Below are 27473 nucleotides of genomic sequence, written 5' to 3'. Positions count from 1 at the left end.
TTATATTCCCTCACTACTTCGTGGTTCACTTTTTGCGGATTCACTGTTTGGCAGTTTTTCAAAAAAACTCTAAAAGAATATTATAAATCATAAAAAATTACAATTTATAGCCTAAGGAAGAAAGGGAAGAAGGAGAAGCCAAAGGGAGAGAAAAGGAGCCCAAGCAGCAACGGGAGGAGAAGGAGGCGATTTATTAACACACGATTGGTTGATAAAGACTAAAAATAGTGTATAACTACTAAAATAATGTATAAATATTAAAATAAATATTGCATCCCTACTTTGCAAATTTTCACTTATTGCGGGTGGTCCTAGAACCTAACCCCCGCAATAAGTGAGGGAACACTGTATTTCACTGCCTGCTATTCTGCCCAGTTCTACCTCATAAACTGACTACTTGTTTATTCAGTGGCCTATTCAAAGGCCATTTGGTGTCAGATAAGAATAAATAATATTAAATAATATAGCTCTGATTATTACATTTGGTTTATACTTCATTACAGGACTTCTACTCTGAATATTTGAAATTTGAATATTTGGGACTGTAGCATCCTGCCAGTAAGAAGACTATGTCCAGGAGCCCATGACAGCTTCCAGCAAGCTCCTGGGATGTCTGTGTAGGTACGTCAAAGTGAACTAAATCACTATAATCCAAATTCTGCTCAAGATTAAATGACTATGTAGAAGCATGCTAAGGCCCCCTGTTTGTGCAGTGTCAGAACACCCTATTCACAGAAATCACTACTGTATGCTATAAGCAGAAGCACAATTCCTAAAGACCAGAAATCACATCTGATCATTTTCAGGAATGATTTTGGGGGGCTTCTGGGTGCGAAAATAGCATTTATGGGTAAAATCACATTCTCTAATACAGCTACTTTAAAAAGAATTGGGAAACGTGTGGAATCTGGAAGGAGAAAGGCATGGATGAAACATTCACCCCAAGGCCATCTGTACTCCACAGGTTAACACAGGAAGGAGCTTCCATTATTAGAAGGTGCAGTGCCACAACAAATGCAACATAAATCCACAAGCTATAGCCAAGTCACATTGTCTATGTAGCATACTACTGTACAGGAACAGCATGTACATGAATCCTGACTGGCAGGATCCACTCTCAAGAAACGCACATACACATATAAATGGTGTGAGGCACTGTCAAAGTATGTACGTGTTTGTCTTTTCAGTGACTTTGGTAGACATGAAAACAATCACACTTAGGTTTCCTGGAAATTGGGAGAAGCCAATTAACTGAGAGTCTACTGTATTAGATTTAGTAGCATCTGCAAAAAGAGAAGGGCAAGATATTTCATTATAGACACAAATGTCTATATCCAGAACTACAATGCTAATAACTGTTATTATTTGCTTATTTATCTACTCTAATCTTTTTAAAATACCCTATATGCTTAATGTTATGAAAACTGTCTTACAAAAGTATTAACATTCCCAACCACTTACCTTTCCATATATAAAAGTTCTCATTATCTAGATACTCATTGCTTAGTTGGAATCCCATTAAGAAATTGTAGACTTCTGAAGTTGTTATGCGTTTTGTTATGATTTCACGAAGGATCGTAGGAAATTTAGGGGCAGGAATCACCAGCTGAGTATGCAGCTCTTGTGGTCTTGATGGTTGTGAAGGCCATTCCTCTACAGATCAGAAAAAAACAATAAAGGTAAGTGTACTGAAACAGCATACAGAAGAAAACAAAAAAAATGCAAATATATGTTATAATATATTCCACTCATCCAGTGAGGAACAATACTGTGAACACTAAGAATGGTGTTTTCTGACCATATTCCCTAAGAACTATGGATTGCTGGCTAAAACCAATCATCAGTCTTACATGCTGGGGGCAGATCACCTGGGGATGGAAGCTGAAGGAAGCTGGCCTCATTAATAATGTTTGCATTTTGGCTACACTCTGATGTTGCTGGGCCACATGTGTCCCAATTGTCATGTGTGAAATCTTGAAAAGTATGGTTATATACATTTTCAGATGATCTGCTTCTTATGGTCAAGCAGGGAATGTTGGAGTTCATGGAGGAGAGCTTGTGGTGTGTCCTGAACATTAAAAAGAATACAAGCCCACTTTTCCATGAAGCCTAGAGGTGTGTAAGAATCATCTTTTGAGAGTCACCCATACTACCTAATAGAAAATTAGCTAAGATCATAGAACTTAAGGAGAAGAGTATAGAAAGCAGAGAAAAAAAGAGAGATCTTGCTTTGGGCCCTTTTCATAAACAAAGCTGAGGGAAAGCCTGGGAGTAGCAGGGCCTGTTATGCCACTATGTTTTGCAGAAAGAAGCCATACGATATGGTATCACTACTGGAGAGAGTGTATGGGGCCCCTTCAAAGCAAACTTCCTGCCTCAGTGCCTGCATCAACAATAAGCCCTGTCCTTGCTTTGCCACGTGAATCACCAGAATTTATGATACTTTATATGAAGCATGATATGAAGAGAAAATAATATATTAGGGCGTAGGATGATAACTCTACCTCAATACATAATTGTGATTTAATGAGGCCTCTTCCTGGCCATTATGAAATGAATATTTTACATAGTTGTGTGGGAAACAGAATGGATAATAATTTGAGGATTAAGTGATCATAAAGCATTAATGTGCTGTCAGGTAAAGCGTGCACACACATGCACAAGTTAAATAAACTATTTTTTCTTCTTTGGTCAGATTTAAGCTGTAAAATGGATATTTGGTGAGTGGAGGAGAGGGATGCACTAAGCCCATCTATAAGGAAGTTTTAAGTCTAGACTCTAAGCCAGGCATGGGCAAACTAAGGCCTGGGGGCCGGATGTGGCCCCCTGGGTGCTTACATCAGGCCCTCTGCATTTTCCCTGTCCTCTTGACATAAAGCCACAGCGGCCCATCACATCCTAATGCAGAAAGGATGCGGGAGGAAGGCACGCAGCAGCTGAGAACCCTCTGGAGTGCTCTCAGCCACCACATATCTTGCCCTCCTCCCTGCATAAGGACAGTGTGAGCAGCCCTATCCTTATGCTGGGAGGATGGCTTAGGGAAGGCATGCAGCGGTTGAGGACCTACCAGGGTGCTCTCGGACATTGCCTGCCTCACTCTCCTCCTGGCATAATTCCGAGAGGACAGCCTGAATTGAGGGAGGAGTATTGTGGAGGAGGATCAGAGCAGTCGCAAACATCTCTTGTTTTCCTCCTGGCATAAGGATGGGGTGAGCAGCCCCATCCTTATGTCAGGAGGACCACTTGACAATGATCCACCCACTCCTGGTCCCGCCCTCCCCCAGGCCCTACTCTTCCTGGATCCATCCCACCCAGCGTGTGCCTGGCTACTCTCTTTCCCAGCCCGGCCCCAAGGCAAAAAGGTTGGCCATGCCTGCTCTAAGCTAACAGTTCTTAGCCTTTACATTAACATGAATACTCTTAAAATATATTTTGTTGCTGTGAGTCACAAGACTTAACTAAAGATTTAAACCTAAAGTGCATCAGTTATTTATTAGAATTTGCTCATTAAGGGTCTTCATATTTTCTAATAAGGAAGAAATAGTGAAATGCCTGCATACCTAATATTTTTATTTAAATGATTCAGTAACAACTACACCTGAACACCAAACCATGGCCTAATACTACTTGTTAATTTTGATTGATTGATTGATGAGAAACCTGGTGCTACATTTTACTTACAAGCATTGTAACTGAAACTTGTATTCTGAATTATGAATCTATAATTTTCCAATTGTTTCTTTATGAATTTTTAAGATGTGGTAGCACAATGAGGACAATTGATGCTTGATGCAGTTTCTGGCTCTATGTGTGATATCAAGAAATGTTTTCTTAGTTTTGTCTACTTACATATTATAACTAGAAACAAAAGTAGCAAGTGTGGAGAACATATTTTCATAACTTTTCAGTAGCTTGAAATATTGTAATAAACTTTTTACAAATGATGTCTACACCCAGAAAAAAAACTGCTGCTGTTGGAGATCAATGTTGTTGTTTTTTACTTTTATTCATATAATTTTATATTTTATACCCTGCTGTGTTTTTATTGGACTGTTATATGCTATTATGTTTTTCGAGCCCCCGGTGGAGAAGCGGGTAAATCACTGAGCTGCTGAACTTGCTGACCAGAAGGGCCGTGGTTCAAATTTGGGGAGCAGGGTGAGCTCCCACTGTTAGGCCCACCTTCTGCCAACCTAGCAATTTGAAAACATATAAATGTGAGTAGATCAATAGGTACGGCTCTGGCAGGAAGGTAACGGCACTCCATGAAGTCATGCCAGCCATCTGACCTTGGAGGTGTCAATGGACAACACTGGCTCTTTGGGGTGGGTAGCTTAGGGAGTAGAGATGAGCACCAACCCCCAGAATTGGACTCAACTAGACTTAATGTCAGGGGGAAACCTTTACCTTTACTGTTATGTTTTTAACTGCATTTTAATTGGTGTATTTTGTTGTATGTTCTGGGCTTGGTCCCCTTGTAAGCCACCTCAAGTCCCTTTGGGGAGATGGTGGTGGGGTATAAAAATAAAGTTATTATTTAATATTATTTATTCAAGCAGAGCACATAACCTATTTTTGTCACTTAAACATCACCAGAGAAAACATTCATAGTAAGTTCCAATGAAGATATCCAGGCAAAATGCCATAGGAGAGTAATTTTATTTGTCATTTACCACAAGGAAAGTGTAATAGCTGTGAAAGACAGGCCTTAAGGGAGGAATCCTTCCCATGGTAAAGAAGGCAAACATCAGGCCAAAACATTATGAAATTAAGCCCCAGGTAACAGAATGAAGCTCTGCCAGAAGAAAGAGGTGGAATTTGTAGAAGCACTCAAGAGAAGCAGAACTACATCCTTATTCTCTTTCCCCAATTGAGACCAACTGCAGCACATATACAAAAGTGCATCTATCCTTCTATTTGACCCCAGAGCAAAGAGGTGCTACATGCAAGAATTTTCACCCGTGGTCCATATGTGCAATAAATTCCCCAAAGCTTTGAACACATAGGTTCTCATGCCAGTCTCAACTCCATGTTTTTATGGCCCTACAAAACCGACAGGAGGGAGGGTACCAAAGGCCCATAGTGTCCAGGGCATTACTTAAAACTGCCCTTCACTGAATATTATATGAGGAAATCCATGTTAGCTTATCTAAACACATTGTATATGAGTGCTGCTTGACAATGCTCTCCAAAACAGACTATGGACCTCATCACATTGATGTGGTCCTCTGGGGCAATTTGCCAGCATTCATGGCGAATTGGCGGGGCAATGGGTCAATCCCAACCCACAGTCCCCATCTTGCTCACAGCAATGCTTTCCCATCACACGTGGGAAAGCATCACCACACGGCTTCCCCAGTGCAGCATTGTAGGACGTTTGTGCTCCAGTTGAGCCACAGAGCTCTGATGGAAGTGATCCTGCATCATCAAATTGAATGGAAGGAAATTGATTTGATATGCTATCTTAGTGGGCTTTTGATGGTTTAAATGTTGAGTATTTAATTGTTATTACAGTAGAGTCTCACTTATCCAACATAAACCGGCCAGCAGAATGTTGGATAAGCGAATATGTTGGATAATAAGGAAGGATTAAGGAAAAGCCTATTAAACATCAAATTAGGTTAGATTTTACAAATTAAGCACCAAAACATCATGGTATACAACAAATTTGACAGAAAAAGTAGTTCAATACGCAGTAATGTTATGTTGTAATTACTGTATTTACGAACTTAGCACCAAAATATCATGATGTATTGAAAACATTGACTACAAAAATGCGTTGGATAATCCAGAACGTTAGATAAGCGAGTGTTGGATAAGTGAGACTCTACTGTATTTAAATTACCTGTTTTTGCTTGTGTAGTATATTTTATTGTTGTTTATATTTTTTACTTCTGATTTATACAGGCATTGAATTTTTGCCTTTATTATGTTGAAAGCCATCCTGAGTTCCCTCGGTGAGATAGGGCAGGCTACAAATAAAGTTGTTGTTGTTGTTATCTGATAGGTGGCATGGGGCTCTGTGACTCAACTGGAGCAAAAGCATTCTCTGAAACTGAAAATAATTGATGAGTTCATATGTCTGATCAGGTGCCAAGTGTTGATCCTAACACATGCACGCACACACACAAACACACCACTTCATCACATGGCCAAACCTACCCATTGTAGGATGCTTTCAGCACAGTTCAAGGATGGAGCAAACCGGATCCCATCAAGCAATGCATAGGTACTTCCAGTGGGGATCCATCCCAAAACTGTGCTGAAAGCATCTTACAACAGAGCAATGAGAACACAGGAGGCTTCCTATGTTCTCATTTCCAGCAATGGGGACAATGTGGGGGGAAGCTAGGCAGTGACAAATGTTTCTCTATGTGATGGGGAAAGTGGCACTGTGGGAGATGTGGAGTATGAGCTGATGATTTCCCCACTGCCCCATGAATTCACCGTGATGCCTGATGAATCCCCCCCCCCCCGGGCATGCGCTGTCGCCCATGTTAGGGCACCTAATGAGATGACATCCCAGTCTTTGCCCATATGTTCAATTCAATCCATTCAAATTAAGAATAGGAATAAAGTATCAGCCCAATGATCAAATTTAGTTTCAGAGAAGTTGTTGGAGATTATAAATTAAATTATCATCAGCATCATTTATACCACTTTTTTCTCAAATTTGACAGGAACAAAGGCAAAATGCCATTTCTCCATTGTTTGTGTGTTTTGTAGAGCACAAAGGAGAGGAGTCAGCTCCCCAATTTCACATGGATTATTTCAACCTAACTTTGAAAAAATAATAATAGAAGTAACATCTCAGCTGTCACTACAGCTAAAAGAACAATTGCTAATGATATCTTTCCCAAAGCACAACAGTATAAGTAATTTGCTACAATGAGTCAATTCTGCTTGGCATAAAATTTCAGTACCATCTTTTGAAAATAAAAAATTTGCTAAGATACAGAGCTAGGAAAACTATCGTCTTGGATAAAAGTTTTGTGGCCAATATAGTGGTCATTCTGAGTGGAGACTCCAGTGCTAAATTGCTTAGTGCTGGTGTAGACAAGGATTTTATCACCAGAGCAGACAATAGAATAAGGAATCCAATGAAGCAAAGACCTGTAGTCAAATATCAAATGACTAACCTATATCCTTTACTCTGTCCCGGGTGTATTTGTGCCAAAAACTTTCTTCAGAAGTATCAAGTGCTCGCCAGGAATCCAACAGGTTATAAGAAAATACATTGCTCCAAACACCTGGAGATTCAAAGAAAGAACATGAGAGATAGAGGGTATTTTTTATCGTGTCAGCAGTGACTTGCAAGTCGCTCCTGGTGTGAGAGAATTGGCTGTCTACAGAGATGTTGCCCAGAGGACACCGGATGTGTTACTGGGAGGCTTCTCTCATATCCCTGCAAGCTAGAGCTGATAGACGGGAACTCGCTCCATCTCGCGGATTTGAACTGGTAACCTTCAGATCAGCAACCCAACCTTCAGGTCAGCAGTTCACAAGGGTTTAACCCATTGCGCCATCGTGGCTCCTGAGTGATTGAGTAGGAAATACAGATAAAAAATAAAATATGTATGTCAAGACACCAGTTTATCATTTTTTTATTAAGATGCCTTAAAATAATGGACAATGTGATTCAGTGCAAGTCTGAGAAGAATGCATCCCATAGACTACAAAAAAAACAAAAAACAAACAAAAAACAAAATTAGCAAACCCTGACCAGAATTTGCCTCATAAGGTGATAAGGACTGTTACAATATCATTTCCAATCACTCCAAATGGTTCATCAGAAAACGAATAGCTGAAAATCAGGTGGTGTGGTCTTATAGGGCTCAGGGCTTGCCTGCCCCTGATAAAAGCAGTAGACTTACATTTTACAGTGTTGAGGCACGTTGACTTTTTAATTATCAGGAATGCTGGTGTCGTCTTGCACCCAGTAATTTCCTCTGAACAAAACTATCAAGCCTTCACAGGGAGAGGTGTTATATGCATGTGTGTGTTTTCACAGCAACAGTTAACTGTTGTGAGCTGTTTGTACTGTAAATCAAAGCATTTTGTAGGGGCTTGCTCTTTAATAATTGGGGCCATTACTAGGCATGTGCGATCCATGAAAAAATGGTTCAATACTGCTTCTAAAGTAGGGGGCGCTGGCGCTTCGTTTCTGAAATTACTTTTGAATTTTGACCCAAATTTTTTTGAAACTTAACAAATATTCAGAATATTCAAAATGAATTCGTTAATGGCAGGCACGCATGCGCAATAGCCAAAAACATCACCGGGGGGGGGGGGGGACTTTACAGGACTCTCTGTGATGACTCATGGGCCTTGTAGTCCTGCTCATGACATTGTGATGCCTGATGAAGAAGAAAACTTGGGTTTTTTACCTTCCCAGTCAGAACTGGAATCTTCCCAGCCAGGTTCTTCCCAGCCAGATCTGGGAACCTTGCACCTGCAAGAGAGTTGTGTTCCAGAAGTATGTCAAACAAACCCTGAGCCTACATCTCCTGTGTTTTCTCGCCATGAGTTTTGTAAACAACAGAGAGGTTTGGAAGCGGCCTCGCGCAGGAGTGCTAGAATAGCTGCTAAGAATTTAGCCAATTAAGCCTGCTTTCCGTGAGAATCTTTAAGGAGTCAAACATCTGGTCTCAGAGATTAGCTTTGTTTCTGGTTCCCAGAGAACTGCTCTCGGCGGGAAAGTTAGACTCTATATAGGTGTTTTAACCGCGAAGTAACTTCGCGGAGTCAATTCGTCAGCCTCCGGAGCGAGTTGTGTCTGGACAGCGCGCTCCGTTCCAAGCCTCGTTCCTGTTCAAGCCTTGTCCTTGTTCTCAAGCCTTCGCTCCTGCTTCCCAGCCTTGTTTACCTTCGGACCTTGCCTCGCCTTCCAGGACTAAACCTTGCCTTGTTTCACGGATTTTACCAAGTAATTCCACGGACCTTGTTCTTGTTCCTCGTTACCTTGTGTCACGATTCAAGCCTTGTTTTCAAGTATCAAGTTAATTCCTAGCCTTGCTCAAGTTCATGGACTAAAGGACCTCATCATCTCCCCTCACCTTGCCTGGCAAGGTGAGTGTTTCGGTTACTGGATTACAACTTTGGCCCTTAATATTGCATATTGGACATTGTTTCTTGGACTAATTTTGACCTTTCCTGAAAGGTCTGCTTCTGGACTAACTTTTACATTTGTTTTTACCAACTTTATATACTCCTTCAATAAAGATAGTAGATAGATTCTGGCCTCTGTGTATGGTTATTGGTGCCTTGCAGCCTGGGTCCTGACAGTTTGACTCCGCCACCATAAGCACCAATTAACCAAGGCCAGAATGTCTACCGGAGCCGTGCCGGGTGGACAGCCACTTAGCTACACCATCAGCAAGGACGAAGTGGACCGCATCCGTGACAGACTCAACGCGCAGGATGGAGAAATAAAAGGGTTGAGAGAGCGCGGAATCCGCCTCCCGGCCATGGCGTTGCCAACCAAGTTTTCTGGAGAAGCCTCCAAGGTCCAAGTTTTCCGCCGCCAGTGCCAGGCTTACCTAGAGGCCCGTGCCGCCGAGTTTCCCCAAGAAGACATCAAGGTGGCGTGGGTTTACAGTCTTCTAGACGGGCCAGCGGCCAACTGGGCGACGGCACTGTTCGACCAAGCCTCTCCACACCTAAGATCAGCGCAACACTTCTTGGACCACCTTAAGGAGACCTGGGGAATTGAGGACAATTTGGAGGCAGCCGGTCACAAACTCCGCCGCCTCTTTCAAGGAGACAGACCCATGTCTCAGTACATAGCCGAGTTCCGAGTGCTGGCCCACAACACCGGCTGGAACGATGTAGCCCTCAGAGGACAATTTCGGGAGGGTCTCAACATTGAAATGCTGGAGGAAATCTCCAAGGTGGATCCTCCCCACACTCTTGAAGCACTCATTGATCAATGTTTACGGGCTGAAGTCATGATTGCCAACAGGAAACAGTGGGTACGAGGCCAGAGCGGTAGAGCTGGGGCAAAACCCCTCGCTCCCGCCAGCGTTCAGCCGCGTCCAGTGTGGAGACCCCCACCACCATCCCCATACCCCAGAGGGAGCGAGGAGGTGCCGATGCAGTTGGGCAATGTGCGTCCCAGATTAGATGCCGCCGAGAAGGCCCGCCGCCAACGCCTAAACCTCTGTTGGTATTGCGGGAATGGGGGCCACTTCGCCAGAGAGTGCCCAGCCAAAGGGAAGCCCGCCGCCCGTCTTGCGGCGGCGTCCTCCACGGAGACGAAGGCGTCTGAGGCGGCTGGCACACAGCCGGCGGGGGAAGCCAACGACCGGGCGTAGAGAGGCTCGCCAACCCGGTCAAAAAACCCATTCAAGAGCCGCCAACCGGGGTCCTGTTCCTTCTAGTGGTCACCTTATGGTCAGCAAAAAAGGGACCCGTCATGATCCACGCCATGATAGACTCAGGAGCCACCAACAATTTCATTGATAGAGAGTATGCCGACTCTCTGGGATTACAATATCATGACTTCAAGAATGCCCGTGTGGTGCAAGCCATCGATGGCCGCCCTCTCAAGACGGGCCCCGTAAGCCAGTGGTCGGAACCCACCAGGATGTGGATAAGGGAACATATGGAAGAGATTTCCTTCTTTGTTACTGAGGTTCCCCATTTCCCTGTGATTTTGGGGATTCCATGGCTGACACTTCACGACCCAAGCATCTCCTGGTCCAACAGAGAACTGCAGTTTGCTTCAAAGTACTGCCAAAACCATTGCCTCGTAGCCAAGGTCTGCCATGCCACAGACACCGAGCCCATTATCACCTTGCCAAAGAAGTACTCCGAGTATTGGGATGTATTCAATGAAAAAGAAGCCGAAAAATTACCCCCACATAGACCTTATGACTGTGCCATTGACTTGGTGGAGGGGGCCCCGATCCCGCGAGGGCATCTCTACTCCCTGACTGAACCGGAGCAAGAAGCTCTCAGGGAATTCATAGAGACAAACCTTCGCAAGGGATTCATCAGACCCTCTCAATCCCCAGCCGCCTCCCCAGTGATGTTTGTGAAGAAGAAGTCAGGGGAATTACGCTTGGTGGTGGACTACAGAGCATTGAACAATATCACTAAGCGGAACAGCTATCCCCTGCCCTTAATCTCGGATCTACTAGACCGACTTCGAGGAGCCAAGGTCTACACCAAGCTGGACCTACGGGGGGCTTATAACCTAGTTCGCATCAGAGAAGGGGACGAGTGGAAGACCGCCTTCCAGACTAAATTCGGATTATTCGAGTCCCGAGTTATGAATTATGGTTTATGCGGAGCTCCCGCAACGTTCCAGCATTTTGTCAATGACATCTTTCAGGATTATCTAGATCGGTTCTTGATCATCTACCTGGACGATTTTTTGGTGTTTTCTAGATCACAATCAGAACATGAGAACCACGTTAAAATGGTGTTACAACGATTGCGGGATCATGGGCTTTATGCCAAGCTGGAAAAATGCGCTTTTGATCTACAAGAGGTAGATTTCCTGGGGTACCGCATCTCGCCTCTAGGGCTCTCCATGGACCCGGCAAAAGTTTCAGCAGTATTGGAATGGCGGGCGCCAACCAACAAGAAAGAGGTGCAGCGATTCTTGGGGTTCGTGAACTATTACCGCAAGTTCATTCCAGATTTTGCCCGCTGGTCTGACCCAATCACCAGCTGCATCCGTGGGAAACAGCCCTTCCGCTGGACTGATCAAGCAGAGAAAGGGTTCCAGCAACTAAAGAAATTATTCACGTCCCAGCCAATCCTTCAGCATCCAGATCCTGAAACCCTTTTTGTTGTGCAAGCGGACGCCTCTGATGTGGCAATTGGAGCTGTACTCCTACAACCGGTGGGAGATCACCTTCACCCTTGTGCCTTTTATTCTCGTCAACTAACCGCACCAGAGAGAAACTATACCATTTGGGAAAAAGAACTATTAGCCATAAAGGCAGCTTTTGAAACTTGGAGACATTGGCTAGAAGGGGCCAAATTTCCCATTGAAGTCCATACTGATCATCGGAATCTAGAACATCTAAGAACTGCCCGCAAGCTAAATCAGAGGCAACAACGTTGGGCTTTATTCTTTGAACGTTTTAACTTCCAGATTCATTATGTAACCCCAGCCCAAACCAAGCAAGCAGACGCCCTGTCACATAAACCGGAATACGCTGCAGGACGCAAGGAGACCTTTGAATCCCAACTACTACAACCCGAGAACTTTGCCACGCTCACAGTGGGGAACACCAAATCCACTCTCATTGATTCAACTCCCTCTACTCCAGGGCCCCTCTGTGCTCAAGAAATCAGGGCTAGTCAGCAAGCAGATGCCTGGGCGCAGGACCAACTTCGTCAAGGACTGCATTTTCCCTTTTCGCTTAAGGATGGACTGCTTTGCTATAGAAATCATGTTTATATCCCACCAGGACCGGGCAGGGAAAAAGCACTTCGTCTGTGTCATGACTGCAAGCCAGCAGGGCATTTCGGAGCTCCCGCAACGTTCCAGCATTTTGTCAACGACATCTTTCAGGATTATCTAGATCGGTTCTTGATCATCTACCTGGACGATTTTTTGGTGTTTTCTAGATCACAATCAGAACATGAGAACCACGTTAAAATGGTGTTACAACGATTGCGGGATCATGGGCTTTATGCCAAGCTGGAAAAATGCGCTTTTGATCTACAAGAGGTAGATTTCCTGGGGTACCGCATCTCGCCTCTAGGGCTCTCCATGGACCCGGCAAAAGTTTCAGCAGTATTGGAATGGCGGGCGCCAACCAACAAGAAAGAGGTGCAGCGATTCTTGGGGTTCGCGAACTATTACCGCAAGTTCATTCCAGATTTTGCCCGCTGGTCTGACCCAATCACCAGCTGCATCCGTGGGAAACAGCCCTTCCGCTGGACTGATCAAGCAGAGAAAGGGTTCCAACAACTAAAGAAATTATTCACGTCCCAGCCAATCCTTCAGCATCCAGATCCTGAAACCCTTTTTGTTGTGCAAGCGGACGCCTCTGATGTGGCAATTGGAGCTGTACTCCTACAACCGGTGGGAGATCACCTTCATCCTTGTGCCTTTTATTCTCGTCAACTAACCGCACCAGAGAGAAACTATACCATTTGGGAAAAAGAACTATTAGCCATAAAGGCAGCTTTTGAAACTTGGAGACATTGGCTAGAAGGGGCCAAATTTCCCATTGAAGTCCATACTGATCATCGGAATCTAGAACATCTAAGAACTGCCCGCAAGCTAAATCAGAGGCAACAACGTTGGGCTTTATTCTTTGAACGTTTTAACTTCCAGATTCATTATGTAACCCCAGCCCAAACCAAGCAAGCAGACGCCCTGTCACGTAAACCGGAATACGCTGCAGGACGCAAGGAGACCTTTGAATCCCAACTACTACAACCCGAGAACTTTGCCACGCTCACAGTGGGGAACACCAAATCCACTCTCATTGATTCAATTCCCTCTACTCCAGGGCCCCTCTGTGCTCAAGAAATCAGGGCTAGTCAGCAAGCAGATGCCTGGGCGCAGGACCAACTTCGTCAAGGGCTGCATTTTCCCTTTTCGCTTAAGGATGGACTGCTTTGCTATAGAAATCATGTTTATATCCCACCAGGACCGGGCAGGGAAAAAGCACTTCGTCTGTGTCATGACTGCAAGCCAGCAGGGCATTTCGGACTATTTAAAACCATGCATTTGATCCTAAGAGATTTCTGGTGGCCCAAGATCCGCAAGGATGTGGAAAAATATGTCAACACCTGCCCAGTATGCCAGCGCTCCAAGACAAGAAGGGAGAAGCCCTCAGGGCTTTTACACCCCCTTCCTACCCCATCTCGCCCATGGGAAATAATTTCTGCGGATTTTATCACTGACTTACCACCTTCCTGTGAATTTACCACGATCCTAGTGGTGGTGGACCTTTTTACCAAGTTAGCCCATTTCATTCCCTGCAATGGCCTCCCCACGGCCAAAGAGACTGCAGATTTATTCCTTCAACATGTTTTCAGATTGCATGGGTTGCCCAAGAGTTTGGTCACAGACCGTGGGTCCCAATTCACCTCTCGTTTCTGGAAAGCACTACAAAAACTATTGGGCATAGACTCTCGTTTATCTTCCGCTCATCATCCCCAAACAGATGGGCAAACGGAGCGCACTAATGCCACTTTGGAACAGTACCTTCGCTGTTATGTAAACTACCAACAGGACAATTGGGCTTCTCTGTTACCACTGTCGGAGTTTGCCTACAATAATGGAGTCCAGGCTTCTACAAAAGAAACGCCGTTCTTTGCAAACTACGGTTTCCATCCACGTTTCTTTCCCCCTGTCATTGAAACTTCAGAAGTTCCCGCAGCAGAGGATTGGCTGCAGGAACTCACAGCGGTGCAACAACTTTTGCTCCAGCAACTGGACCAAGCCAAGGAGGACTATAAACGTCACGCGGACAAACATCGCCAGCAGGGCCCCGAAATCAAGGTAGGAGATCGGGTTTTTCTGTCCACTCGCTTTCTGCCCTCCCATCGCCCTTGCCGGAAGTTAGATGCCCGTTTCATTGGCCCCTATCCAGTGGTGGCGCAATTAAACCCCGTGACTTTCAAACTCCAACTTCCGCGTTCAATGCGCATTCACCCAGTGTTTCACCGCTCCCTGCTCCTTCCGGCGGATGGTGTGCGGTCAGATGTAAACCGGCCGGCCCCCATCCCTGTTTTGGTGGATGGAGAGGACGAGTTCGAGGTTCAGGACATTTTGGATTCTCGCTTTCACCGCCGCCGCCTGCAATATCTCATTGACTGGGTGGGTTTTGGCCCTGAGGAACGCTCTTGGGAAGACGCCTCCACAGTCCATGCTCCTGATCTAACCCGTCGCTTTCATCAGACCTATCCTGCCAAGCCACGACCTCGCGCCTCGGGGAGAGAGTCCCGGTTTGGGAGGGGGCTTGAGGAGGGGGATAGTGTGATGACTCATGGGCCTTGTAGTCCTGCTCATGACATTGTGATGCCTGATGAAGAAGAAAACTTGGGTTTTTTACCTCCCCAGTCAGAACTGGAATCTTCCCAGCCAGATTCTTCCCAGCCAGATCTGGGAACCTTGCACCTGCAAGAGAGTTGTGTTCCAGAAGTATGTCAAACAAACCCTGAGCCTACATCTCCTGTGTTTTCTCGCCATGAGTTTTGTAAACAACAGAGAGGTTTGGAAGCGGCCTCGCGCAGGAGTGCTAGAATAGCTGCTAAGAATTTAGCCAATTAAGCCTGCTTTCCGTGAGAATCTTTAAGGAGTCAAACATCTGGTCTCAGAGATTAGCTTTCGTTTCTGGTTCCCAGAGAACTGCTCTCGGCGGGAAAGTTAGACTCTATATAGGTGTTTTAACCGCGAAGTAACTTCGCGGAGTCAATTCGTCAGCCTCCGGAGCGAGTTGTGTCTGGACAGCGCGCTCCGTTCCAAGCCTCGTTCCTGTTCAAGCCTTGTCCTTGTTCTCAAGCCTTCGCTCCTGCTTCCCAGCCTTGTTTACCTTCGGACCTTGCCTCGCCTTTCAGGACTAAACCTTGCCTTGTTTCACGGATTTTACCAAGTAATTCCACGGACCTTGTTCTTGTTCCTCGTTACCTTGTGTCACGATTCAAGCCTTGTTTTCAAGTATCAAGTTAATTCCTAGCCTTGCTCAAGTTCATGGACTAAAGGACCTCGTCATCTCCCCTCACCTTGCCTGGCAAGGTGAGTGTTTCGGTTACTGGATTACAACTTTGGCCCTTAATATTGCATATTGGACATTGTTTCTTGGACTAATTTTGACCTTTCCTGAAAGGTCTGCTTCTGGACTAACTTTTACATTTGTTTTCACCAACTTTATATACTCCTTCAATAAAGATAGTAGATAGATTCTGGCCTCTGTGTATGGTTATTGGTGCCTTGCAGCCTGGGTCCTGACACTCTCCCACCCTCATTTTTGAACTATCCTCTTCAAACTTGGTACAGTGGTAGAACACATTTAACACTGTTAGCTCACCAAAATTCAGAACATTTCTTTATCCTCTGATTTATGGTGAATTTTCATAGCTTATATAAGAAACCATTTTTAATAATTGCAGAAATCTGTTCCTGTAATGCAACCCTGGCACACAAGGGTCCTGATTGGAAGGTGCCGGAGAGTTTAACTTGCGAAGCACTCCTGGCTTTGGAGTGCCCCATCCGGCAGCTATTATTTGATGCAGGTGGAGAGAATGATGGGCTTTGCAATGCAATCCTGGCACACACAAAGCCAGAGACAGATAAGGGCTTGAGTAAGCCTTGGAGTACCCTTGAGGAGGCCTGGCCACAAACACACAACAAAAATAAGCCCTTTCCCCTATCACCCCCAAAAAGCTTCTAATAGCTGCTCGCAATGTCCTTTAATTTAAAAAAAAGCGGCAGTGGCACACTTGCCCTCCCACCCCAACCTTTAGAATCAAAAATAAAATGTTGTGTTGCTTTGCTTCTTCTTTATTATTCAAATCTTTAAAGAAAAATAAGCCCCCCCCCCCAAAAAAAACCCAGTCTTTTTTGCTGAGTGAACTTGGGGGGGGAAGCATTTCTTGGCACTATGTATCAAAGACCATGGTAAACTGAGAAGAATCTAACAGCAATATTTTTTGAAAACAATAAATACTGAATTGCTTACAACAATATTAAGTGCCAGCAGGAAGATATATGTGTTAGCAGCACTTATGAATACAGTTAATATAAATACTTTATCTTACCTGCAACTTTTTAAAAAGTTGCCAATGATATAGAAGGTTTACCAAGGACAAGAATATATATAAAAACCCCAAACAAAAATCAAACCAGGAAAAATATAGATGGAGTAGAACATCTGACAATCTCACTTCAAACAATTTACACTTTTCCTGTCTCACTTAAGGGCTTGGCTGCACATTAAATGTGTGTCCTTAATATATCAGGATGCATGAAGAAAGAAATGTGGAATTATTAATTTTTCCAAAATAGTTACTGTGATTTTAGTTGACTCAAGTAACCTATGCTTTTGTTTAGTTTGCAACTCATACTAATGTCAGAAGAGGGCAGTCTCACTCTTCCTTTGCAGTTTGTAAAACCTAAAACACCTTTAGAAAAGAACATTTAATTCCTATTGTTAAGGAACATGCTTTTTGCTCAAAGGAGATTATATTTTAGCAGCAACTGATTTTAGAGTATTTTAAAATGAAAGAACAACCTTCTCTTCATCTTTTTTTAGTAACCAGAATATCAGGCACTAAAAATTAACTCAGTTTCCTGTGGAGCCTAATTTTACATTTTGCATCTTTATCATACTTTCTTTCTTAAAGCCATGGGTTGAACATAAGCCAAGCTTCCCTTCAACATTCTTCATTATTTAGCATCTTGTCTAATAAATCTCATTAACTGAAAAGCTTGCATAGTATTTCCTGACAATTCAGTGAGATTACTAAAAATTATTATGCAATCATGCCTGTGGTAAAAGTAATTTTTGTTTCTAGAGTTCCTTGAGTATTCCACACAAAACAATATATTTAAAAAGAAATGGCATATAGCATATAAATCTAAATTATTAATGTTGTGTAGGGAAAACTGATAACACTTAGGACCTCATCACATTAGTCTTCAGCCCTGTCCTACGATGCTTGCAGGACAGAGCCTGGACGAAGCATGAGGGAGCCCATCAAATGATGCAGAGCTACTCCCAGCAGGGCTCTGTCCTGGCTCTATTCTGGAGAATCATAGGATGGAGCCCTGAGAACATGGGAAGCTTCCCATGTTCTCATCCAGTAAGCTGGGGAAAAAGTGGGGGAAGTTGGACAATGAAATTGGACAATGCAATGTTGGGTGTGGGACGATGGTTTCCCCCACTGCCCCCCAGATTTGCCCCACTGCCCCATGAATGCCCCCACTTTTCCCCAGCTTGAGTACCTCTGTCTGATGAGGTCCCTAGTCAGTAATCCTCAAATTATTTAAACAGCAATATATTTGACCAACAATATCTTTTTTTCTAATATGCCAGGGATCAAGTATATTATTATCATATCCACTGAATTTTTTCTGAAAACACATTCCAGACTAGCAGGTGAACTGATAGCTATCTCATGTTCTTCAATTGTCCTAATTTGGCAGAGACAGTCCTGATTAATAATGTCTGGTTTTTTTCAGCTGGTTTTAAAATGTCCCTATTTAAAATGTTCCTCTCTCCTCTATTCTTTGGACTCAGTTTACTTGCAATTGGTACACAACTGAGTTCAAACTGCAAGAGTAGTTTTCACTCAGTTAAGTCAGCAGAGGGGAAAAGATAGGAGGGTGCAAATGCATACCCTTCCCAGGAAAATCAGACAAAAAGCAAACTGCTAGTTTGTGAGTTCATTCTCATTAATAACTTTTGTCAACTTGACCCTACTTTGATGTTGTTTGACCACATGTGTCCCAGTATTCATCCATGAAACATTGGAGTTTATGCTGTCTATGGACAACCACTTTCAGTTACTGCGGCACAGGACTACATTAATGGATCCAATTGATAAATGATGCAAAATTGGGCAATGTTAAGAAAAAAGCAGTGAACAGCTAAAACCAAAAATTTGGTTAGCTGCCACCCCTAAATCTTACCTAAGTGAAAAGGAAAAATAACAGGGGTCTTCAGGAGCTCTAGGAGTGGTAGGACTTTAGTCCTAACAAAAGATCATTGTTATGCAATAATATGTCAGTAATGGTTGACTTAATTTCAGTTACTACTGTCAAATAAACTAAAATTAAGGGGACCTTAACATGGCAACATTTACACAAATCCCATTGACTGAATTTGACTAGTACAGTAGAGTCTCACTAATCCAAGCCTCGCTTATCCAAGCCTCTGGATAATCCAAGCCATTTTTGTAGTCAATGTTTTCAATATATCGTGATATTTTGGTGCTAAATTCGTAAATACAATAATTACAACATAACATTACTGCGTATTGAACTACTTTTTCTGTCAAATTTGTTGTATAACATGATGTTTTGGTGCTTAATTTTTAATATCATAACCTAATTTGATGTTTAATAGGCTTTTCCTTAATCCCTCCTTATTATCCAAGATATTCGCTTATCCAAGCTTCTGCCGGCCCGTTTAGCTTGGATAAGTGAGACTCTACTGTACTTAGAATTAATCCTTTATTAGCTCCTTGTATTATTTTACCTGACCTGTTAGGAATTCTGTAGCCCTCAAGATGCTGTCGGATAGTAACTTCCTGAAGCCGAAGCTAGCATAATCACTGGTGAGAAATGCTTGTAGTCAGTAGAGTACCAGCTGCAAGTCTGTGTGATTTCCATACTGATTTAGGAGGCACCTGGATCACCTAGTTTAATTTGATGCACATTGCACAAGTGTCCCACAAAAAGACTTTCTGAATTGTAATCAGTGTTTAATTACAGCGCTTGCGACAATAAAAACCTACAGTGGTGCAACCTGTGTGTTTTGCTCTAAGCTGTCTGATGCAAAAGAAATAAAACAGTAAGAGGAATTAAACAATTAGGTTTAAGCCTATTAGTAAAGGTTGAGTCGACCTTTATTGTTGTTGTTTTTCAGGTTTTGGAATATCTATATTTGCATACACATAATGAAGGGTGGGGAGAAAGAGATGAGTCATGCGCCAGTGCCATCCCAGCCATCCCACAAGGAACTCTTGCTCCACCACTGCCAGAAACCCAAAAGGGGAAACAAAAGATGGGAAGGGGAGAAGACCCTGCATACAAGAATCCCCTGCATCATCTCAGGAATCTCTGCTTTTTACAATGGGTTTGTAAAAACAGAGTCCTTTCCTCTGCTTTCTCTCCCCCCCCCCCCCATTAGGGTCCCTTGAGGAAAAAGTCTTCAAGTGCTAGATGCAAAACAAGCCCGTTCCCCAAAGACTGAAGCTGTCAGTTGTTTTAATTTCTAGAGTTTTTCAAATTTTGGATGTCTGGATAAAGCAAACTAAACTTTCATGTGCAGATGGAGCAAAGAGAAAGTGGATGAAAGCATAGGAAAATAGGGGAAGGCAGAGGGAACTGTCTTAACTCATTCCCTCCCATCTTTCCCTATCTTCAGGGAAAGCCTGCCATCCCGCATCCTTACCGCGCGCCTTTCCCTGTCTTCTCTACACTTTGCCCCGTCTCTCTATCAGGAGTCGATTGACACCCGACTCCTGATAGAAGAGGTTTTTAAGCTCTGTTTCAATGCGCTTAAGAAACGAATCCCCACAACCACGAATTCCCACCAGAAGTGTCCTGACATCATGTGATGGGTTCTCATGGGGCTCTGTTCCTAAGGATTCCCCCAGAGGTTCTAGGTTACGGGAGACAACTGAATCTTGTTTCTGCTCATGCTTTTGTCCAACTGGAAGTGATCTAGAACTTCATTAAATTCTAAAAGCTTGAAGTCTGTTTGAAATAACAGCTTTTGTGATGTTCTCAGAAGTAAATACGTGTGTTTTAGACATGGAGCAGTCAGAATTTATTTTATTAAAATAAGAATTCAAGGGATTTTTAAAACATCAAAACATTGGTGAAGTATTCATTCACTTTCTTAAAAATAGAAAAATATAAATCACCTTCCATGAAGCAGATTTGAGATTCTGGAACCTTCTTCATCATCCGACCCATAAAAAATTTACTTCCAAAATTCTCAGAACGAATATAGGCACCATATTTTAGTAATCCAACCTCAAAGGGAGTAAACTCCATCCATTCTTCAAAAAGAAAATATCAAATATAGGCACAAATTGAAATTTAGTTTTATGAAATCTAGGTTTGTGGTTGTTCAGTTGTGGTTGTTCAGTCTAGCCTCTTTATCATAGCAAATACATTTATTTATTCCAGCTATAAATTATTTCTTACTTACTCATCTCAGCCAAGTCTTCACAAAACAATGTATATAAGATTTAAAAAATCAGAGAAACACAAGTGGAATATATAAGTGCAAAGTTAACAGAACTCAATAAATCCCTGTGAAATATGACTTTAGATTTTAAAAAAATCATTTGAGAATATATAGTAGTCAAAACAAACTTTCCGATGGCCCTTCTCAGTGCAAGAACTATGAATATGAATTAGAAGACAATTATACAACTGCAGGATCATCACTAAGAATATCCCAACTCATGTGCTCACTAACCCAACTAATAATACTTATAGGAAGAAAGCAGTGCTTCCAACACAGATCAAGGATGAAAAAGTAGTGTCATTATTCAAACTTTCTGCTTTACACCCATATTGCCCACTGCCACTAGTTTTATGGGATGTTCTCACTGAAGTCTGGGCGGGAACCATGATTTTGGACAAAAGTAAGTTTGGACAGAAATGGAAACATCTATGAATGGCCCATGATCAAAGGAAATGAAGGGAGGCTTCAGGTAGAGCAAGGACATATGATGCAAGAGCAGCAAAGCTTTGTAGGTCTCAGTTTACATCCCAAAGGCCATCAATCACTTCTTTCAACATGGCTGTTGAGTAGGCTCAAAGGACCTCATCACATTTTCTCCTGGATTCACCCCACATCAATCTTACCTCATCCCACAAGGGGAAGCATCACTGCCCAGCTTTCTCCCTTTGTTTTCAATGCAACATGGAAAGCTTCCTGTGGGCGGCCACTGCCTCCTATGCCAATTTCACCCTCTTCAGGCATTGAACACCGCCAGAAGTAGATCAATGTCGTGGGATGGGAGCGGGTGGGCTCCATGGCAGAAAAGGGGTGAAATTGGTGTAGGACAGGCAATTTTGCCCATCCGATGAGGTAGATAATCATATGCTAAAAAAATGCCTCCAAGCAGTGAAGAGTTGCCAGCAGGGGAAATATTTTTCTGTTTTTTGTTTTCTTGCTTAACATTCAAATAATTTGGCCTTAAAGTTTCTCTTACAACTCATCCCATTATGGGAAAAGGATATGCATCTTATTCATTATCTTAAACTGTTATTGTTGGCCAGAGTATAGTTAGCCATAGCAGAAAGGATGATACCTTTTCCTTCTAAGATTTACCATAGCAAAAAGGGACAAAATTACCAGATTATCTCAGAATGGCATGCTTATGTTGCTATGGACAAGTATTACTCTGATAATTAACAATTAGATGTTTTAAAAAAAAACAATCAAACATTCCATGGACACACAGTTCTACATCTTTCCTGTCTTTGAAAGGCAGCTTCTAAATTTCTATGGCGATATACTGCCTGAAGCAGAGAGGGTTGAAAATAACCAAGGCAGAAGAGAGAAGAGAAGTTATGTTGCCTTCTCATATGTCTGGTGACATTAATTTTTCCTTTCAGTTGCAGGACTAGTTGTGTAACTGGGCTGCCTGAGTCACTTTCCGGCCTCTCTTCTATTCAATGATGGTTGCAGAGCATTTGGGATCCCTGGAAAGGCGGGGGGGGGGGGGGGGGGGAGAGTGCCAGACATTATTAAATACTTCCATCCATTACATCCTGAAAAAAGACACATACATGAATAACCTGGGTAAGCTGTGTCACCAAGAAGATTCTTGCTAAAGCATCTTAGAACAATCAGTATGTCTACTTGTAACAGGAAATAATTCTGGTTTCAAACCAAGTGCTAATGTAAGTAAGTAATGTTACCTTTAAATTCTGGAAGGCTGTACTTGTCTCTGGTGTTGAGAACCATGTATATAGGCAGAGGGTTCTGGCCATGACTCAGGGCACATTTCTGCTCTGAAAGTGTGCTGCGTTTCTGTTTTAAAAAATGGATTAACCAACACCACTTTATTACAATGACAGGGTTGTAATCCTATGGAAATTACATGTAATCCTACAGAGACAAGGTATTTTTAATTTTAATTTCGGTCAGATCACCCTGTATTTGACTTACTTAGGGAGTCAACTGTTTATCAAGATTCAAATCTTCAGCCTCCAAATAGGATTCCTAGAAAAGCCTTCAACTGTTCAGATCCAGGCTATTTGGTTGACTGCATCCCCTCCTACAAATCTGCCCAGGTGCTGAGATCGTCAGGATCTTATTTCAGTCCCACCTCCATCTCAAGCACAACTGGTGGGAACAAGAGAGTTGACCTTCTCAGGGGCTGCCCCTCGACTCTGGAGCCCCCGTCTTCCTAGGGAAACCAGAATGGCCCCCTCCTTGCTGTCCTTCCAGCGGCAGGCTAAAACTTTTTTATTCAGGCAGGCTTTTAAATATGAAGGTTTTTAAGATCAAGTTAGGGGGTGCTGTAGTTTGTAACTTTGAATGTGTTTTATTGTTTTTTAACTGGGAATTTTTAAATACTGTATATTTAATCCTGTTTTAATGTTCACATATTAGTATATTTTAAATTGTATGCTGATGCTTTGAATCTCCTGCAGGAGAGATAAATCAGAATATAACAACAACAACAAAAACAACAACAACAACAACAACAACAACAAGTAAATTTTGTTATAGAAAGAAACAGTGCTATGATGATACTTTAGCTAGCATAACTACATCCTACTGAATCCTGGTGCTTGTAGCTTTGTAAGATGATTGAGTTTTTTGCCTGAAAATGCCCCTTCCTAGACTAAGAACTTTATTGCAGAAAGCCATAATCCCTGGCCAGTAACAAACTAGAGTGAAAAGAGTAGGCAAAGAATATGCATCTCATCTGAAATCCTGTGGCTGCCTCCTGCATAATTCTGTAGAGGGGGTCTTTAAAATACTCAGCCAAAGAGGTCCTGGGCCTCACTAAGTTGCAAGCCCCAGAATTCTGCAGGAGAAAGCCACAGGAATTCTGATGGGATGCATACTCTTTGCAAACTCTTTCAGCTATAGTTTAATAAGGCTGCCAAAGGTGACATGCCACAATGATTACACAAATGCACCACTTAGCCATTCTCGATTCCACAACTGTACTGCTTGGGCTCATAACTCCACCCTTCTGTAATATTTTTAATATAATTTTAAAACAATTTCACAATTAGAGCTAAGGTTAAAAAATAAAACTTCAAATCAACAAATTACTGCCTTGGAACTAGGAAGGGGGAAGAGGAGAAGTCCAACCCCCTGATGCCACTTCAGTGTTAGCAAGCCAGCACAGAAGTGGAATGGCCTTATTGCAGCGTGTTATGAGAACATGACACAATCCATGGCTATTGATGGGTCTTCCTATCCATTGCACATAGCATGTTTATCATGGAAACAAGGCAGACTGACATCAGGATACTCATGGCATCATGTGATAGGAATCATCACCAACGGTGACAGTCCTGATTCAATGCTGATTTGCCACCTTAATGCAATACAATCCTAATAATCGCAGGATTCCATAGAATGTTGTAACATACAATAGAATCATAATACTATAACCTTGTGAAGTGTGAACAGATCCTAGCTAATTTGACTTGGGGATCATGTAAAATCATCATGATACCTATCCTTTTTTCCACTTCCTCCCCTTTAAAAAAATCTGCATCACATAAGCTACTATTTTAAATTACAAATTGTTTTCATTAATTTATATTAAAGTTGGTACATAAACAAATTAATGAGATTTGTATCATAGTCTAGAGCAGCAGTTCTCAAATTGTGTTCCACTGAGCTCTTGAGACTCCGTGAGAGATGCTCAGGGGCTCCATGGGTGCCCAATCTCTTTCCCATCATTTTCTGTCACCCCAGCTTCCCTTTCTTCCTTCCCTTCCTGATATAGTCATTTCGGGGTACAATTTAAGCAATGTAAGCACCCACGTGAAGCAACCTTTGTAGCACCCTGCCCACATGATTCTGACGACCACATGACCTCCATGCTGAAGCAAGTGTTGATGGCTCCGGTGGTTGCTCCTATTATTGTAGTAGTAGTAGTTGTTGTTGTTATTGTTGTTACCAAAAGCTAGGTGACCATTTGTTGGGGGTGCTTTCATTGTGTTTTTCCTGCATGGCAGAAGGGGGTTGAACTGGATGGCTCTGGGGGTCGTCCATTGAAATACTGTTAAGTTTTTGTTGGCTAAAATTGTTCTTCATTGTAAGTATTGTATTTTCTTTCTTTCCTTTTTCCCCCTCTGTGTGAATTAGTTCACACAAACACTCTGCACCCACCTACCACTGCCTGGCCTATGTTTGATATATACAAACATAATATAAAATATATAAACATTTCTTATCTCCACAAGAAACTTTTGCTTCAAAAAGGGCTCCGTAACTCAAAATCTTTGAGAATCCCTGGTCTAGAGGAAATACTTAAAACAGCAGAGATATGTCTTACCCCAGTGCCTACTCCTTTGTCAATAAGTAGTCCCCAAAGATCTGTAATACAGGTCTTGTAGCCTTCCTTTTGCCGTTGCTCCAAAGCATCACTATATTCCTTTAGGTTTTCTAAAGAAAAGAGGTTCCACTTGCTTTTGGTCATATTCTTGCGAGCCTCTGCAATTGCTCCTGAGAGATCTTGTTGTGACCAGTTAGCATGTTGGTAGAGATTTGATAGAGTCCTAAAGGGAAAAATTGTTGAAAACTAGGACATGTTTGATATTATTAATTATATAAAAGTCAACAAGTTAGCTTAGAGAAGGGAAGATAATCATGAAAACATTGGTTGAATTGATTCTTCAAAATATCTAATACAATTTATCTTATAAAGCATCAATCCTCCCATGATGCATATTTCCAATACTCTTTTGCTATCACTCTCAGAAAGAGAAACAGTAGATATTTATGGATGCACAGGGAGGGGACTTCCTTGCCAGATTGGTTGCTCCAAACAGCAGCACAGGGCATTCATTTGGTCTGGCTGAGTTATGTGTATGGTGGCTGAAATAGTGATGCCTTTGATTTCCGAGAATTTTGTAAAATATTGTGTGCAAAATTACCTTTGTCCTATATGCATAGATTATATATGAAGACATTTTTATTTGTTATCTTTTAATGTATAAGCAGAGATGGGTTTTCTGTTTATATTTATTTTAAAATCTATTATGATATTATTTTAATTGTGTTGCCGAAGGCTTTCATGTTTGGAATCACTGGATTGCTGTGAGTTTTCCAAACTGTATGGCCATGTTCCAGAAGCAGGAGATAATGCTTCTGGAACATGGCCATACAGCACAGAAAATTCACAGCAACCCAATGATTTTAATTGCTTTTACATTACAAGTGTTTCTATCTTACGGGGTTTTTTAGAAGCTGCCTTGGGTCCCACTCTTGGAGAAAAGTGGCACGTCATTAACTAAATAAATAAATAAATGCTTGTGTTTTGAACTTGGGTCCCAATTCCAAGATATCTCATTATGTATGTATATACAAATACAGGTATTCCAATATCCAAAAGAAATCCAAAATCCAAATACTTCTGGTTCCAAGCATTTTAACTAAGGGATACTCAACCTATATTTTTATCCCACTGTCTTTTGTTTAACATGTATTTCGAATGCTAAGGCACTGTATTTCCTTTTAGTTCTGAACACATAACTAGCATCATGACTGAGTTATACAGGAATCAAATATGTCATGAATTTTATTAATAGTTGACATATTAGCTGGAACAATCTGTATTCTGAGCAGAACAGACATCTTGATTGGCTATTTTCTTGAGGCTGGAGCTGTTGCATTTTATTACAAGTATTAACACAATCACATTCCTAAGATGATTTAGGAAAGAAACATAGCAATAACAATTACATACATTGTCCTGATTAGTAACTGCCTAATCAGGAAGGAAGGGAGGGAGGGAGGTGAAAAAGTAAATATATAGAATCTAGAAATGTGGAATGAAACTCTCATTATACAATACTGCCCTTACCACGTGGAGCCAGAGGATCCTGTGATGTATGAAATGCAATCCAAGAGATCCAATTTCTGAAGACCATATAGGTTGCCATGTAAAGCTGTAAATGCTCTGGCACTGCCCCCTGTTGTCATGACTGCCACCACAGGCACCTGTTGAATGAAATATACAACATTAAATACTAAGCTTCAGAATGTGTCTGCCCATGCCCTCAGGTGAGAAGATATCAATTACTCTCTCTCTCCTCCTTCCATTTAGGCCACACATATATTGACCATTTAATGCAGCTTAAAGCCAATTTCAAACTGTGGCAGTGATAAAATGCACACTGCCAAAGCATGCTACAGTGCAAATTAAGGAGTTCAAACCTTATCAAGCAAAGTTGCAGAATAGTTAGTTAAACCTCTTAATACACTTCAGGGAGCCCCCAATGAAAATCCAACTGAATGTGTTTACTAAGGCAACCATAATTAACAGAACTTGTCCTACATACCTCATGTTCCTGCAAATCCCTCTGTAAGTGGAGAACTTTCTGCAACGTAATTGCAGCCAGCTTCTTCCGTTTCTGTATGACGATATCTTCGTCCACACATAAGTCATAGCCCAAACGCACATCTAAGTTTTTTGGCCTTAGCCCAGCATGAAAAAAACCCCAAAAGGAATATGACAGCATTATTATTATTTATTCAAGAGCACAATACAGATATATATATATATATATAGGCCCCACTACTGGCAAGTTGCTAAGTCACCTGGTCAGAGAC

At 42.3% G+C, this 27473-nt stretch overlaps 1 protein-coding gene across 2 annotated transcripts in view; it reads right to left on the bottom strand.

The window, feature by feature from the left end:
- Window positions 1–27473, bottom strand: part of LOC100561010 (cytosolic phospholipase A2 epsilon) — a 63831-nt gene that overhangs the window by 5516 nt on the left and 30842 nt on the right. For both annotated transcript variants that reach the window (XM_062968141.1, XM_062968142.1), the window contains exons 11-17: window positions 27203–27338; window positions 26725–26861; window positions 25195–25417; window positions 22586–22697; window positions 20569–20706; window positions 7140–7250; window positions 1462–1653 (exon numbers count right to left, since the gene is read on the bottom strand). In XM_062968141.1, the coding sequence (XP_062824211.1) occupies window positions 1462–1653; window positions 7140–7250; window positions 20569–20706; window positions 22586–22697; window positions 25195–25417; window positions 26725–26861; window positions 27203–27338 (1049 nt within the window). The remainder of the gene's footprint in view (window positions 1–1461; window positions 1654–7139; window positions 7251–20568; window positions 20707–22585; window positions 22698–25194; window positions 25418–26724; window positions 26862–27202; window positions 27339–27473) is intronic.

The sequence above is a fragment of the Anolis carolinensis genome, chromosome 1, assembly GCF_035594765.1.
Source record: "Anolis carolinensis isolate JA03-04 chromosome 1, rAnoCar3.1.pri, whole genome shotgun sequence".
NCBI lineage: Eukaryota > Metazoa > Chordata > Lepidosauria > Squamata > Dactyloidae > Anolis > Anolis carolinensis.
Note: the sequence above shows the minus strand (reverse complement) of the source record. Positions and strands in the feature narration are given on the sequence as shown.